Source organism: Cryptomeria japonica, chromosome 3, assembly GCF_030272615.1.
Source record: "Cryptomeria japonica chromosome 3, Sugi_1.0, whole genome shotgun sequence".
In the NCBI taxonomy this organism is placed as follows: Eukaryota; Viridiplantae; Streptophyta; class Pinopsida; order Cupressales; family Cupressaceae; genus Cryptomeria; species Cryptomeria japonica.
In genome coordinates, this window is record NC_081407.1 from 988,090,424 (window position 1) to 988,106,361 (window position 15,938).

The window sequence follows — 15,938 nt, forward strand, 5'->3', positions numbered from 1 at the left end:
CCGTCTGAGCTGCGCCAGAATTGGGTGCTTAGTCGTGCGTCTCCAATCTGAAAATCTTCCAAGTTCCTTTGAAGATTGCACCGTTCCTGCAAGGTTGTGAGCCATTCTGGCCAAGCAGGAATTGGTTATGTGGAATCCGTCTACCCGCATACCCGTGTTGTTAGTTTTAGATCTCCTAACCCTTTCCTTTTGCTCTTTATTGCATAATTCGAGAATCACAGCAGACTAGCTTGTTGCCAGTTAAACGTAAGTCCCCCTTGTGTTTCCAGCATAAACACATCAAGCCACTGAGAGATCCCGCAGTCAAGACCTGACAAAAGAAACCTCGAGGTAGTCTCCTTTGATCAAACTTAGAAAACAGCATTAGAGATTTCCTTATCTCAAGAGAGAGTAGGATAATCAGTCGGCTATTCTATTCTGCGTTGGCCGTATGGAGTTTGCAGCAATGCGATTTCGTCCACGTCAACAGAATTGGCGCTAGAAGGAGGGGCATGATGAATGTCTAAACAGCTAAATCATGATCATATCAGCCTGCATTTGTAAAGAGTAGCCTTGCAGCTTTTTTTTTACCCTCCGCACGCAACAAAATTGGGGAGGGCGCCTTAACAGTTCCTTGCAGCAAGTTGAGTCTAATCGACCTTTTAAATGCTATATTCGGGATATGCAAGATCCCTGTTAAACCCAAAAAAGCAAAAAATCAGAAAACCAGAAAACACCAAAAATATTTCTGAGTCAGTATGTTGAGTCAGTCGCTTCATGAAGGCTGTTTGCAGTCCGAAATTTTTCAAATCCAGCAAGAGCTGAGTCTACAGCTATATCCCAGGCGGCTGTCCGAATTTGCATCTTCAGCTCACTGCAGAATTCATGACACCACAGTGCACGATGAACTGAATTGCTTGACATTTTTGTCAAGGGTCGAGCTCGCATTACAGGGGCAGATATTCTTTTGGGATGTCCCCAAACCAGAGGCAACTGTACAGCCGGATATCCCCAATCCTCCGTCCAGCATCAAAGAATTTACAAGGTTCAAGAATTTGATTGAGAATCAGTTTGGTCTCGAAGGGGAGTTATGCTTGGAGAACGTGTTGTCACCTCGGTGGTGCAGAATTCACCGCACCCCACATTCAGAGTTCACCTACTCGCTATGCATGGAAGCAATCAGTCAAGTTAAAGCTCGATTTGGACTACTGGAAGAACCAGAGGAGAGCACCACCAGCAAAGTGTGGAGTGCCTACCTTGCTGCAAACGAGTATAGACGAACGCAAAATCCATGCAGCGCTGCACTCCTCGATGATGAAAGGATGGAGTTGCCAATTGCTAGGCAAGATGGATCGGTCAATCAGACCAAGGCAGCAAATAAATTTGTTATCCCTGCAACTGATGAGGAAAGTGTTCAAGAGGACGATCAAGGGAGCTTTGTGGATCAGCCACAGGTTGAAGACCGATTTGCAGCAGCCCCACAAATGGACGATGCAGTCCAAGAGTCCGTCGAAGATGTTTTTGAGAGCCAATCAATCAAAGAGTCTCTGCTGTTTGAGGAAATACTGATACAAGTGCATAGGGCTGCATTGTTCATACAGCCCAAGGATTCACCAACGGACGATGCGCCTCTCTTTCCTGAGTTCGAGTTCGGTTTCAAGACTAATTTTCAGCCTACGCAACCCAATGAAAAATCAGATGCTGATTTGCACACTTTGGATGCTATCAAGATGCTGCACCACCAATGGCGACCTCCTGATACAATTGTTGAAGCCTTCCCGCCGCGCAACCCATCGTACAAAACTCTGCATGACTCGGAAACCCGCCAGGTTGTTTCTTTCCCTCTTGCTGTTAATTCTGAAAATTTTCCGTTTAATTTTGAATATTCTGGAAAAACAGCCTGTAAATGGATTAACCACGGACCTAATGAACTCCCTCAATTAATAATTTTGCCCGATGTCCTGGTTAAATTCGAGAGTGGCCAACTGAAAATTTTCTTTTCAGAGTATAAAGACAAGCCAGCCAAACTAAGAACTGTTCCCACTGCCCTGTTACTGCTGCATATACTGAGAAATCACCAAGGATCGGGAACACATGCATATAACCCGCCTTTTGTGCAGTCGGTCTTTTCTTGTACATAGTTAGTCTAGGTTTTATTTCCTGTTTTGTGAATAGTTTGTTTTCTGTTCTAGCTTAGTTTCCTTGTTTTCTGCTTTAGTTTAGTTTGCTTTCTGTAGCGTAGGTGTCCTTTCGGAAAGGGGTTGTCTCCCTATCAGTTTTTGAAGGGGTTTGTTTGCTTTTCCCAGCTCTGGTGCACGAAGTCCGGAAGTTTTTTCCGGCTCATTTCTTGGATGCCGACTTTGGTAGAGCGCCTAATTGACGGTTGCCCCCGTAGTCAATCCATTTTGGTTCAAGGCTTAGTCAGTCTAAAAATTTAGTTGCTTACTGCGTCTTGTCGCCAACGTTGTGATCACTGCACTTTTCAATGCTTAAAAATGCTTAAGTCTGTCGTTTTATCAAAGGGAGGTCACTGCAAGTAAAAAAATCTGAAGCTCTGCTTCAATGACCACTGTAACGCTCAATCCCACGTAGGCTTTACTGCTTACCAGCCAAGGTGAAAAAATGAAATAAAAGAGAAAAATCAAGAGAAAAGAAATTGAAAAGCAAAGAAATATCAAATTGCTTGGCTTTGGGAATGCAGACACCTTTGCCGATTTTCAAAAAGAAAATTTATCGGAAACAGAGCAATCTCTGTGAGCTTATAGGCGATAACTCCGCCGGGGCTATAGACGCTTGCTGGCAGCGGGGCTCTATCCAGCTTGCTTTTGAAGTTAGAGTCGCTCTACGTAACTTGCATTAACTAAACAATGATATCTCAACCTTCTTTAGGCTTGAATGAACTTCACTGCACGCACTCGATTTTTTCAAGGTTGGTGACTTGATTCAGTTTGCGACCTCATTTTTACTTTGAATCTGTCTTCTGTCATTTGGGTTGTTTTGTGGGGTATATACCAGAGATTCTCGGGTTCGATCCGGATAGTCATCCTTGGAATGTTCAAGAACATTTCCCAGCCGAGTCGCCATTTGTTGTGCGAATCGCACACCCATCCCCGTCTTGGACAGGGACCCCCCCCAATTTGTGCCTTTCTGTCCTGACCCTGAAATTTGGCTAAGTCTGGAATTTCCTGATCCTGAAATTTGGCTAACTCTGAAAACTGAGGAAACCTCCAAAAACTAGAATTTGCAATATAACTCCTGGAGGGCCGAAACCACTCTCAAACATCCTGAAAGTATATATGGAATATAACTTAAAGTATAAGAAACTTATACTTAAATGTTATATTCCATATGCTTAATTTCGGACCCAGAAGCCAAAAGTTGAAAAGGTTAAAAGTTGCCAAAAGTGTTTAAAGGTCCGAAATTAACTCATTTTCGGACCCTGGGGCCGAAATTTCTAAATATGACAAAATCGCAAAAGGTGTTGTGAGGTCCGAAAGTCCGAAAATCACTTAAGTGCGATTTTCGGACCCCAGGTCCGAAGTTTAAATCGTGAAATGTTTTAAAACGCAAGGTGCTTTGCTCCGAAAAGTCACTTAAGTTCTTTTCGGACCCCCGAAAATAAAAGAAAGCGCAAAGTTTTAAAACGGACGCTTCAGGTCCGAAAACCCGAAATGTTTATTTTCGGACCCCTGGGTTTAAAAAACGCGAAATATAAAAGGACGCACTAGGTCCGAAAACTGGCGAAAGCGCTTCAAGCCCCGAAAAACACTTAAACGCCCAATTTCGGACCCTACCTCCGAAGTTCGCATTAAAATCGCGAAATTTCCAAACGCGCTTTTAGGTCCGAAATCAGGGTAAAATCGCCAAAAGACGTTTAGCGTCCGAAACTCCGAAGTTCATTTTAAAATCGCGAAAACTCAGAAATTTGTAAAAACGCCTTCAAACTCCGATTTTGTAAACATGTTTAGGTCCGAAATTCGCCTTAAGTCCTCATTTTCGGACCCTGAGGCGAAATGTTTGAAAATCGCAATTTTGCGAAATATATGTAAGCTCCGAAATTTGCAAAAGGATGGCAAAGGTCCGAAATTCGCCTTAAATCCTCAAAATCGGACCTAGGAGCCAAAAGTGAAAGGTTTTGAAAACTTGCAAAAAACGTTCAATGCTCCGAGTTTGCAAAATCTTACAAAGGATCCGAAGTTGTCTTTAATTTGCAGAAGTGTTCAAGGTCCGAAAATTACCCTTCAGAAGATTTCAAAGCGCCCAAGACTCGAAAGGTAAAATCGCGCAGAAGTAAAAGACCAAGGATCAGATTTCACAATCGAAGAGAAAGAGAAGCATTTTCAAGATACATCTCGCAAAGAGCTTCTCAAGCCAGACGCCATTAAATTTAATGTTTGTTAAAATTAAATTATTTAATTTTTCAAATTGATTTAATGAAGTGAAATTGGTTGATCGCAGGACGTCATCGAAGAACCAGGAGAAAGACCTCAAATGCAAATCAAGGAAGGATCGCAATCCAAAGCCAGGCGCTAAAGATTGGAAAAGAAAAGATGCAAGAGCGCGAGAACAACCGAGCATTGGGATCCGTGCCGTTGAACAAAGATGAAGTCCACCGACGAAATTGGAGGCAAAAAGCAAAAGAACACTCTGAATGCTGCAAGTTTATGCATTCTCAAAGAAGCACACAGATGGATTTAAGTCCAGAAATTTAGTTTTAAAGCTGAAATTGCTTTATTGTAAACTGCCTATGGGTCCCGTGCGAGATATTTTTGTGATAACTATTCCCAACCACCAAGAAGATTGGATAGACCTGAATTAAAGCCAAATAGTGGCAGGTAGTTGAGATAGTTGCTGGTTGGATAACTGAGAATTAATTCGGCATGGGTCAAGGCTGTCAGCTTCTAGAAGACAGATCAGGACCCTTGGATGCAGTCCATCCTGGCCTTCAGTTCAAAATTGGAATATCTATAAAAGGCAGAGGCCTTTCTTTTGTAAAGGTTAGAAAAGGGTTAGAAATTGCTAGATAGTTAGATTTTAGAGTTAGAATAGGTTAGATCTTAGCAGTAGCATAGAGATGCTGCAGGAATTGTTGTAATAGGCAGTTGAGATCAATATATGAACATTGATTTGGTGTTTATTGTCTTGTTTTCATCCTGTTTGCATGGTTTCTTTCAGCATTTTAGATAGATCTTTCTATTTTGGGTGTGCAGGTATTTGATAGATTCGGGCTCATACCACTGAGGATATACTGATTGTGTATCCTTTTGTGTGGTTAACCTGAGCCTTCGATTGTGCTTAGTTCAATTGCAGGTGTCCGTCTGAGCTGCGCCAGAATTGGGTGCTTAGCCGTGCGTCTCCAATCTGAAAATCTTCCAAGTTCCTTTGAAGATTGCACCGTTCCTGCAAGGTTGTGAGCCATTCTGGCCAAGCAGGAATTGGTTATGTGGAATCCGTCTACCCGCATACCCGTGTTGTTAGTTTTAGATCTCCTAACCCTTTCCTTTTGCTCTTTATTGCATAATTCGAGAATCACAGCAGACTAGCTTGTTGCCAGTTAAACGTAAGTCCCCCTTGTGTTTCCAGCATAAACACATCAAGCCACTGAGAGATCCCGCAGTCAAGACCTGACAAAAGAAACCTTGAGGTAGTCTCCTTTGATCAAACTTAGAAAACAGCATTAGAGACTTCCTTATCTCAAGAGAGAGTAGGATAATCAGTCGGCTATTCTATTCTGCGTTGGCCGTATGGAGTTTGCAACAATGCGATTTCGTCCACGTCAACACTACTGGGTTGGGTCTCACCATCAGGCTGAACAATTCAACACCAACTCAGTGCGATCTTTAAGGGATGATTCGAATATGTTCAAATCGTACACCATCAGACACTGATCACCATTCAAGATAATGCATGAACAATAGACGTGTAACGACTCGAGATTAAGCTCATTCTATACCAGTTGACCACACAAAGCGCACTTACAATCAGCAAGAGGCTAGTGGTTTGGACTAGGCGGATTCCATGCGAGTGCATTCAATAACTTCATTCAATCTAATTAACCATCATCTAAAATGAAGATTCAACAAGAGACCATGGATATTGCAAAGAAACGACACATTTCACCATAACTTCAATGAAAATGGAGTTCATTTACAATTTAGGCAACAATTTCTTGCCTTTTCCTCCTATTCTATTCTAGTTGCTACTCTATTTTTACTGACTATTCACTATTGACTAATTTCTAACTATTCACTTTTCTCTATTAGCTCACTATTAACCTTTACAAATGAAGAGACGGAGCTTTATATAGGGAGCTCTTTACAATTCAATGGTTCTAATTGATTTACAATCAATGGCTAGAATTACAAGATGGAAAACCCTAATTAGGGTTTGTTACAACAAACTCCTTTAGCCAATGAGAAAATTACATTCAAAATTCGAGAACCAATGGGAAACAGAGGTAGGTAAATCGGAGTTTGTGTCTCTGTACACTGGTGGGATTCATCGAATCTGGACATGCTGACGTGGACCCTTCTGACTAGAGGAACGGTGATTGGGATGCCACCTTGTCTAGTACTTGCTCGTACCTCTTTTGATACTCAATTTGGTGATGCTGAGAAGCTAAATTTGATTAACTCTTCTAAAACTATTTGCTTCTTCAATGTACCCTTGCATTGACCTTGGTTGATCCTCCTCTGTCCTTGATGTACTCAATGAATGATGTACCTCCTTTACTCTCATGTGTTTGATGAAGCCTCCTCGCAGTCGAACCACCCTTCCTCTAGTAGCTCACTTCGCCTTGAAGTGCTTGTAGTATCCTTCTTCTGATATCTTGTGATTTCTCCATGTGGTAGAATGAGATCTTTGAGGATGGTTAGCTTTACTGCTTGCAACTCCTTGAAAACTTGAAGTCCTTAGCACTTTAGAAGCACATTGAGTAGTTCCTTAAGGCTTGAATGAGGTCATTCTTCCTTATGCAAAGTTCTTGAACCAAGGATTCTACCCAAACTGGAGGTTAGATGTAGATTTTGAAAGAATTCGCTCCTGTACCTTTGGAAGGGTCAGGAGCGAATTTGATCCTCTAAGCTCAATTCATACTCCTTTTCACTTAGCCTTGTCTTAGACTTGACCTTTCAATCCCTCTCTCCTGAAGACATCATTGATTTGACCTCCAAAAAGGCCTAAAAGAAGGATTTCGCTTTGGACTTTGGCCAAGGACAGGACCTATAATGAAATTCGCTCTGGTCCCTCAGGAAGGGTCAGGAGCGAAATTGGCATTTTTGGATAAATTCTTCACATTTTGTGACCACAACCCACTCAAGTGCATGTCTAAGGATACTTCTAAGTTCAATCCACCTCAATCAACGCTAGGCTTGACACAAAATTGGGAGCAAAAGAGGTTTCAAGAAAATTCGCTCTAGACCCTTTGGAAGGGTCACGAGCGAAATTTGTGATTTAGCCTCAATTCTATCATTTCCTTTGCTCCAAATCACTTCTCAAGGCAAGACTTAACAATTCTCTCCCAACAATGCCTTAGAAATCAAGATCTTGATCTCAAAAAGGAGTAGAATATAGTTTTTAGGAAATTTCGCTCTGGACCCTTTGGAAGGGTCAGGAGCAAAATTTGCATTTTGACACCATTCTTCTTCTTTTCAAATCTTCCTCTATCATCATCAAGTGAATTCGCCCTCAATTTGGCCTAAAACAAGATCTTTTTGGGTGCATTAGATGAAATAAGGAGTCCTAAGGATTTCGCTCTAGACCCTTTGGAAGGGTCAGGAGCGAATTTTGTCTTTTGACCTCAAATCCATCATTGCCTTTACTTCCATTCACTTCTTAAGGCAAGTATATATCCATCTTCTCTCAACCATGCCTTAGGAACTAAGATTTTGACCTCAAACAAGGAGAAAATAGGTGTTTAAGAAATTTTGCTCTAGACCCTTTGGAAGGGTCAGGAGCTTAAAAGGAATTTTGCTCTAGACCCTTTGGAAGGGTCGAGAGTGAAATTTACATTTTGCTTGATTTTCCTCCACAAAACTCCATTTCTCATCCTTCAATCATCAAAAACAAGTCTTTTGCCTTCAAAAAATGCTTGGGAATGAGTTAGTTCGTAGGTTGGAGCAAGGTATAGTGCTTCATGAAGAAATTGCTCTTTTGGCTCAATTCATGCCCCTCTTTCACTCATCTTGCTTTAGACTTGAACTTTTTGAATCCTTTCCTTGCCATGCATGTCCACTGTTTGATGTCCTTAGTGAAGAAATAGGTCTTTTGGGGAATTTCGATCTGGACCCTTTGGAAGGGTCAAGAGCGAAATTTGCAATTATGTTCAAATCCTTAACTTTTCATCACTTCACTTTGTTTCACACATCAATTCTCTCTTCATAATGTCATAAGGACAAGGTTTATGAGGCAAATTAAGACCAGGAAGGGAGATATTAGGAAATTCGCTCTAGACCCTTTGGAAGGGTCAGGAGTGAATTTGAAGAATTAGCCTTAGATACCACCCAAACACTCAAACTTCACCCTCATTCATGTTGTTCTTACCTCAAGGCATGCTAACAAACCACCTTAAAGGAGTTCCTGGCTCAAAAGTTGGATTACAAGGACATCTTAACCATTTCACCTAGGTACCTTTGGAAGGACAGACATATCCAAGAATTTCGCTTTGGACCCTTTGGAAGGGTCAAGAGCGAAATTCTCTAAAATGCTCAAATTCATGACCTTTCTCCAAATTTTCAAGTCTAGACTTGATCATTAGGCGTTCTCCAAGGATAAATAGGTCACTTTCACATCAATTAATGCCTAGAACTTCATCATTCATTAACTGGATCAATCTCAAACCCCCAAAGGGAAAATCCTTGATGATACTCACTCACAAACCTTCATTCACTTCCTAAATTCAAAGACATAGGTCTCAAAAGACAAGACTCCTATCAGGATATAAAGACTTCCTAAAACTTAATCAAGACATAACCTAGAAACAAGAGCAAAGGCCTAACCTAGACAAGGCCTTTGAAGAGACCCTGACCTGGACCACCTACTGACCAATTTGAGCCTAAGCAAACCATCCCATCCTAACGAGCCCTCTGGCAATTCTCAAATGCAAAGGCTAAAAGCCAAGACCAGACAACTAAGCAAAGAAAACTAACCCTAGAAAGCAAAAAGTAGGGGTCCCCATTTACAATGGGGCGATGTGTGAATACATCACAACAAGTTGCTCATATTTTAGATTATACTATTTTTTTAATCAAGTCAATTTGCCCGTAGGGCCTTTATGTAATGCAACACACAAATTTGATCATATGGACATGCATAATTTAATTTACTAAAAGACCACTAATGTTAGAATGATAGTCAAAATTACTGGATACTCCAACACACATCCCTCATCCCCTTGTACCCACATTCCAACATATTAGATGTCGTTTGCAACATTCTCAATACACCAGGAAACTAGTATTGTTTCTGGTCCACAAGTGTATCTAGATACAACGGGCCCCACATATGCATAATTTCTTCTTGTCATTCATACCCAAATAAGCTAGTAATCAACATAGACCTAAATTAATGCATCACACGAATGTTTAAAAAGTACCCAAATATTTTGAAAAACAAAGGTAGTTAATACACAATTTCAAATGATAAGACTAAAGAAACACAACACAACAATTTTATGTGGCAAGATTTTCTTTTAAAATATATTGCTAACAGTATCAAGGATAGAAAATAATAACCTTGCGATTCATTAATGCCTGTGGAACATCTCCTTGCACTATTCGTTGGGCAAGCCTGTCATAACAACAGAGAAACTAGCTGATGGATTTGTTTTTACAATTTGCTAAAATAAAACACTGTAAGTGGTAATTGATGTGCATACATTAAAATATGCCTCATTATATCAAATCATGTCTATTTTGGAATAACATCAAATTCCAAAAATTGTTACCCTTCGGATATTGCAGTCTTGCCAACACCTGGTTCTCCTATCAGCACAGGGTTGTTCTTTGTCCGTCTTGAGAGAATCTGGATGCATCTACGAATTTCATCATCACGTCCTATGACTGGATCAAGCTTACCTTGTCTAGCCATTTCAGTCAGATCTTTTCCGTACTTTTCCAAAGCTTCATACTTGCCTTCAGGATCTATTTTGTAAAATACAATTAAGGCCAAATCAAAATAAAATATCATTATAAATCTAAACAGCAATGCAGAATTTCATAGTAAACTCACAATATTCATCTGCAAATGATTTTGATCTATATAATTATTTCAAACGAAGTACATTTCTTAATTATATATATTTACTAGGAGTGGAGATTAGTCAAGTGGTTAGCAAACAACAATTTCCGACCAACATCCTGAAAGATCAAATAAATAGGGATCACTTTTCATTTGGACAGTGGAACCTAGCAGTAAACATGAATCTAGAATATTACAGAGTTCAGTCTTACATGGCTTCATGGGGTTACTCAACAAGATAAACAAAAACATGCAGCTTGACCAAAGAACCATGAGATTTCAAACAGCAAAATATTGGTTTTGATTGACTGGCTTTTAGACTATAAGTTCTTAGCACTTTCTTAAATATTTAATAAAACTACTAGTCCACCTGCAGATAACATAAAAGAGCCTACCCCTATTTATAAACATTAAGGAACCACATAATCCTTGAATTAACTTATTCAAAAATACACCTATATTTTCAATGTCACATGAAATATAAGCCAAACCCCAAAGCAGAGAAGTGATGTCAACCAGTACCTTGATCCGTAACTTTTTGTGTACCACGAATCGCCTGTATGGCATTGGTGAGATTCTTCAAAGAAATCTGGAAATCTTTGAACAACTGTTGCCCAAACCGTTTATCTTGTGTGAATGCAAGAAGTAAATGTTCCACAGATACAAAAGAATCTCCATACTCTCTCTTATAGTCGTTTGAACGTTGAATCAATGCTTCTAAGTCACGCCCAAGCATTGAACCCGCAGGTTCACTAAGGACCTTCACATTTAAGATTTAAAACTCAAAAATGAGAGATATTGAAAACTATTTAAGGAATAATAAATAAGAAAAAAGAAATGATATAACATATGCTGTGATCCAAGTAAGCTAGAGAGGGGGATTTGGGACATCAATACTTTGCTTTCATTTCACATTTGATAGACACTTCCGGGATGACATTTATCTCTTTTACAGTATTATTTCATTATCTTAACTTTGATACAAATCGTTTCCACTTTATTTGTTACGTGTATACAGAGCAAAGTTTCAAGTTGTAAAACATTTTGATATTACATTGTGCATTGTAATTTCTAAGGCATACCTTTTGAAAAGGAAACAAAATAATTAATAGATTATAGATAAATGTTTAACAAATAAAAACATCCCACAGTTACCGTGAGCACATTCTTCAACAATCAAAATACGTCCTTCTTTTGATAATTGAAAGTTTCTTATATTAGAATATCAATAATTCTTTACAAAGCACAAAATTACTTCCTTCTGCCTGCATTCCAAGAGGGATACGCTTTTCTGCCAATATCACCCTAATCTTGCACCCAATGTCTACCTCGCTTTTGAAATGCCATTCAAGGGATGAATTCAACTAGAAGAGAAACATGGGTGCATCCATCTCGACCATTGACAACTGTGAAATATAAAAAGCAAAAACGAGTTGATTTTAATGGATTTAACGGGCAGCAGTAAATGCTTGGTGGGACGCTCATTTCCCCAGTAACACAAATTCAAGATTCCAAGGGTGTATCTCCATGCTAATGAGGCTGATTCAACCTGGTTTTGGTTTGTTAGACCCTGGCTTAGTGGTAAATATGAGACACTTATTGCTATTATATAATCCAAATCCCAACTTCGATGGCCAGGCATTACTGACCATGTAAACGTTGCTGATTCAACAATAAAATTGAGGCAATAAGTGTAGGTTAGCATCTCGGCCAATGAATGTGATATAAGGAGAGTGGGCCTCTAATTAATGGATAAATGGTGGCCAGAAGAAAAACTAGATAATTGGTGGGCAATTAAAGAAATGGATAATTGACGAGCAGGAAGGAAAAAATGATTAATAGGTGAGAATAAAGAACAAAATGGACATTTGATTGGCAGACAAAAATGTAGACAATGGATGGGTAGAGAAATAAAAATGGAAAATACCCAATTGCTGACAAATAGATAAAGAAATCGGTTTCCACCAGTGTGCATTAGTAATTAACTTCTCAACAAATGGATAATCATGTATAGGGAGGTAGACCTGTAATTATTAGGTGATTTACTATTTAAATTTTGAAAAATGAAAAAAAAAAAAAAATTGAAGACAACTGTTGAAAGATAATATATAAACCAGGTAGCACGATATACATAGATGAAACATGAAAACAGTAGGCACCATCGGCTGATTACAAGACATGATTTTTCTGACAACGAAATATGATGGTTTTCAAATGCATTATAAAAAATAAATTAAGCACAATTGATATTTACCTTTGGCTGCCTTTGTATAAACCTGTCGGTAACTTGCAACAGAGTGGTATTATCGACACCAAGTTTGGCAAATATACGACGAGCAAGGCCGTTCCTCTGCTCGAGCAAAGCCTTCATGAGATGCTCTGTTTCTACTATTTGGTGTTTGCTCTCCTTCGCCACTTCTGGAGCTGACACCACCGCTTGCCATGCCATCTCTGTAAAGTTTTGTTGTGTAATCTAAAACACAATTCCATCGCATAAATCAAATCAGAATAAATCAATTCACTTAATAAAAAATATACCTTACAGGAACTTCCAATCTTACTCTTGAATCTGCTCCTGTAGCTTGGCATCTGACTGAGCTCCTAAATTTTCTCTTGTTTTCATTGATAAGCACTCTGTTTGGTGCGAAAAGAGAATTTCTTGATGAAAACAAAATCTTACAATGGGGGACATTTTGAGAAAGGTAAATGGCACTACGCGATTTAGTGAAACTTATCTTGGGTGGCGTTCCAGCTAGTTTTGGGAATGCGGCGTTGAAGGTTGGGTTAAAAATTGTCGTGGCTGCCATCGTTGACACCATTCGAATTAGATATGCAGAGTGATAAAAATGATAAAGTAAGGTGGATGCAGATTTAAGTAAAGAAAGCCCCCTTCACTACGCTTCTAGAATTGTTGAGAATATTTTCGAACGGCGTAGAATTCATTATGACGGGATGCAGATTTAAGTAAAGAAAGCCCCCTTCACTACGCTTCTAGAATTGTTGAGAATATTTTCGAACAGCGTAGAATTCATTATGACGGAGGCCAGATATCCGCGAAAGGGTTTTGATATAATGTGACAAAGTTCATGGCATGTTGAAAGGGTAAAAAAAATTATCCTAATGTATTAATAATGGAGGGGAGAAAAGTTATCTTAATGGATTAATAATGGAGGGGAGAAGATTAGTAGTAGTGTATTATTCTTATGTATATGTGGAATGATCTCGAATATTTTATAGTGATTCTCTTAGTTGGTGAAGGTTTTAAGTCTTTATTATCAATTTTGATTTTTCAAATATGTGTAGTTATAAAAGATTTAAAAAACATTATTTTTTATCTTTTTAATCGATTAGGAGTAAGGTGTCATTTATCTTGTAAATCCTAGGTCATATTGCATGGTTCCAACATCCTTAGAAAGTGTCTTTAGGAACTTAAGGCGCGTTGAAAAAAAAAAAGATTTCGTTGTTGTTTGTAATACATTCATAAGAGGTGATGTATTCTACTAGCAGTGGTAAAGGTGATGTGTGGACATAAATATTTAATATTATTTTTCTCACATATGGATGCCTAGAATGGAATGGTTAATGACATATGAAGAGGATAAATGAGTGACTATTGGGCTTCTTCGAGTGGGCGCTTTGAAGCAACAACATATATCTCTTGATATTTTATCATTTATTGTATTTGATGTAATGTTTATCTTCCAAGTTTGGGTGTCCAAGTTAAAGAGGAAGTATTGAAGTCAAAGCCAATTTCTTTTTGCATTATGAACAAGCAATCCAAGATGTTGAGACGTTTGGAATGAAGAGTCTTATTTGGGTTTCTTGTTTGATGTTTTATAGTTCTTACCATGTTTATATAAACAGCGCCTTGGATGTAGAAATTATAAGGAACAATTAAATGTAGAGTTACTCTACAAGAATAAGAAAAGGTTGAGGCATAAAGATGTTATTCACAAATACATAAGTGTTTTCATGTTAGATGTCGAAGAGAAAAATGGAAGTGAATGTATTATAATCTTTATTTATTTGAAGATAATGAACACTTGGCCTCTCTTCTTGGTGGAGCTTTTTTCACAAGAGTTTTCCCATGTAAATCTTGTGTTGTGTGATGCTCTTTATGTTGTTGATTTGTTTCTCTTTGCTACTATTTTATGATGATGTTATGTTCTATTTATTGTTTATATAAGTTTGCATAGGGTAGTGTTGTTAAGAATGATATGTTGGCTATTTTTTTAGAATCATAAAGAAATGAATCTAATCAAGGTAATTCCATAATTAAAGAAACTTAATTTTAGATCTGCATAAAAGTTTTAGATTTTCATATTGTAGTAGTCTGTTGGCATTCTGATATTGTTTTGTATGACCAGTAAATGGTATGGTTGTCATTGTTGGCATTCTGATATTGTTTTGTATGACCAGTAAATGGTATGGTTGTCATTGTTGGCAACATCATCTCCTTAGTCTTCATAGTCCATCGCCAGTGAGTAGACCGACAAGCAGTGAGTAGACCAGCAAGTAGTGAGTAGACTGGTTAACAGTAAGAAGATCAGGTAGCGGTGAGTAGATCGGCACAGAAGAGGTTCACTAGCTAAGAAAAGAACAGACCGGTATACAAGAGGAAATCGGCTAGACAGGTTTTGATCGGTACATCAGAAGAGTCGGTAACCGACGAACTGGTAACGTTCAATTACAAGCAGCAAAATCGGGAGTCTTCTCCAGTCAACTGGCGGACTTATCGGCATGTTCGACTATATTGACAGAGATTCCTGCATGATTTTAGAGGCGTAATTTAAGGCCTGGCAACAAAATTTTGAAAGGTATGTTTTGGAGGGAAATTTGGCAATAGACTAAAAGGTCTATAAATACACATATCTCATTCTTGAGATGGTTGTTGTCAAGGTGAATGAAGAGAATGTGCAAGTGGACACAGGGGGAGTTTAAGAGACTGTAGAGCCGAATGACAGACGGTCGGTGGAGTGGAGTTTCACAGAGTGGTGACTCAAGTGATAGAAGACCGGTAGTGTGATATTCAAGGATCAGCAAATCGACAGAAGGCAGAGCTGATAGTGCATTCAGGAAATCAGAGTTGTGTAGAACAAACACAACTGATGCAGATCTAGTGTGTATCTTTTCATGTATGCCTAATCTTCTGCAGTAAATGTTTATATTGGTGAATGGTAGATTAGTTCAAAATTAAAGTAAAAGTTTCAATTGGTTAAAACCGGTAATGTACTGATTCACCCCTCCCCTCTCAGTACCGGTTGGGACTAACAATTGGTATCAGAGCTCAGTTCCTCTGAAGTGAATCTTGACAGCTTGAGGATAAAGATCATGGGAGAGTACCAGTATCAGAAGAAGATTGATGAAGCCAATGAAATCATTGCTCAATTGAAAGAGAGACTAAGAAAATCTCTTGCAAAAAGGAAGGAATTAGCTCAACAGCTAAATGAGAGTCAGGATATCATAGATCAACTCTCTGAATAGAGTGGATCTGAAGAAGTTGAAGAAGCAGTCTCAGAACTCATGAAAAAGAACAAGAAGTTGACTAAAGAAATTACTCATCTCAAAAGAGAACAAGAAGGTCAGGCCCTGAGAATGACTGAGATACTGGAAGCCATCAGAAGTGTTGATGAAAGAAAAAGGGAGGCAGAAGAAGAACTGTCAAAAGCTGAAAGAGCTAGGAGGCTTTTTGAAGATTCCCTAAGAGAAAATGATGCAATCAT

General features: G+C 38.9%; 1 protein-coding gene across 2 annotated transcripts in view; it reads right to left on the bottom strand.

The window, feature by feature from the left end:
* Positions 1-13,272, bottom strand: part of LOC131071697 (chaperone protein ClpB3, chloroplastic) — a 95,529-nt gene extending 82,257 nt beyond the window's left edge. Inside the window, exons 1-5 of one of the 2 annotated variants that reach the window (XM_058007645.2) lie at positions 12,777-13,272; positions 12,470-12,688; positions 10,738-10,975; positions 9,923-10,118; positions 9,711-9,765 (exon numbers count right to left, since the gene is read on the bottom strand). In XM_058007645.2, the coding sequence (XP_057863628.1) occupies positions 9,711-9,765; positions 9,923-10,118; positions 10,738-10,975; positions 12,470-12,688; positions 12,777-13,034 (966 nt within the window). In that variant the 5' untranslated portion in view covers positions 13,035-13,272. The remainder of the gene's footprint in view (positions 1-9,710; positions 9,766-9,922; positions 10,119-10,737; positions 10,976-12,469; positions 12,689-12,776) is intronic. The other variant, XM_058007644.2, reaches the window with a different exon arrangement.
* Positions 13,273-15,938: the final 2,666 nt, after the last annotated feature.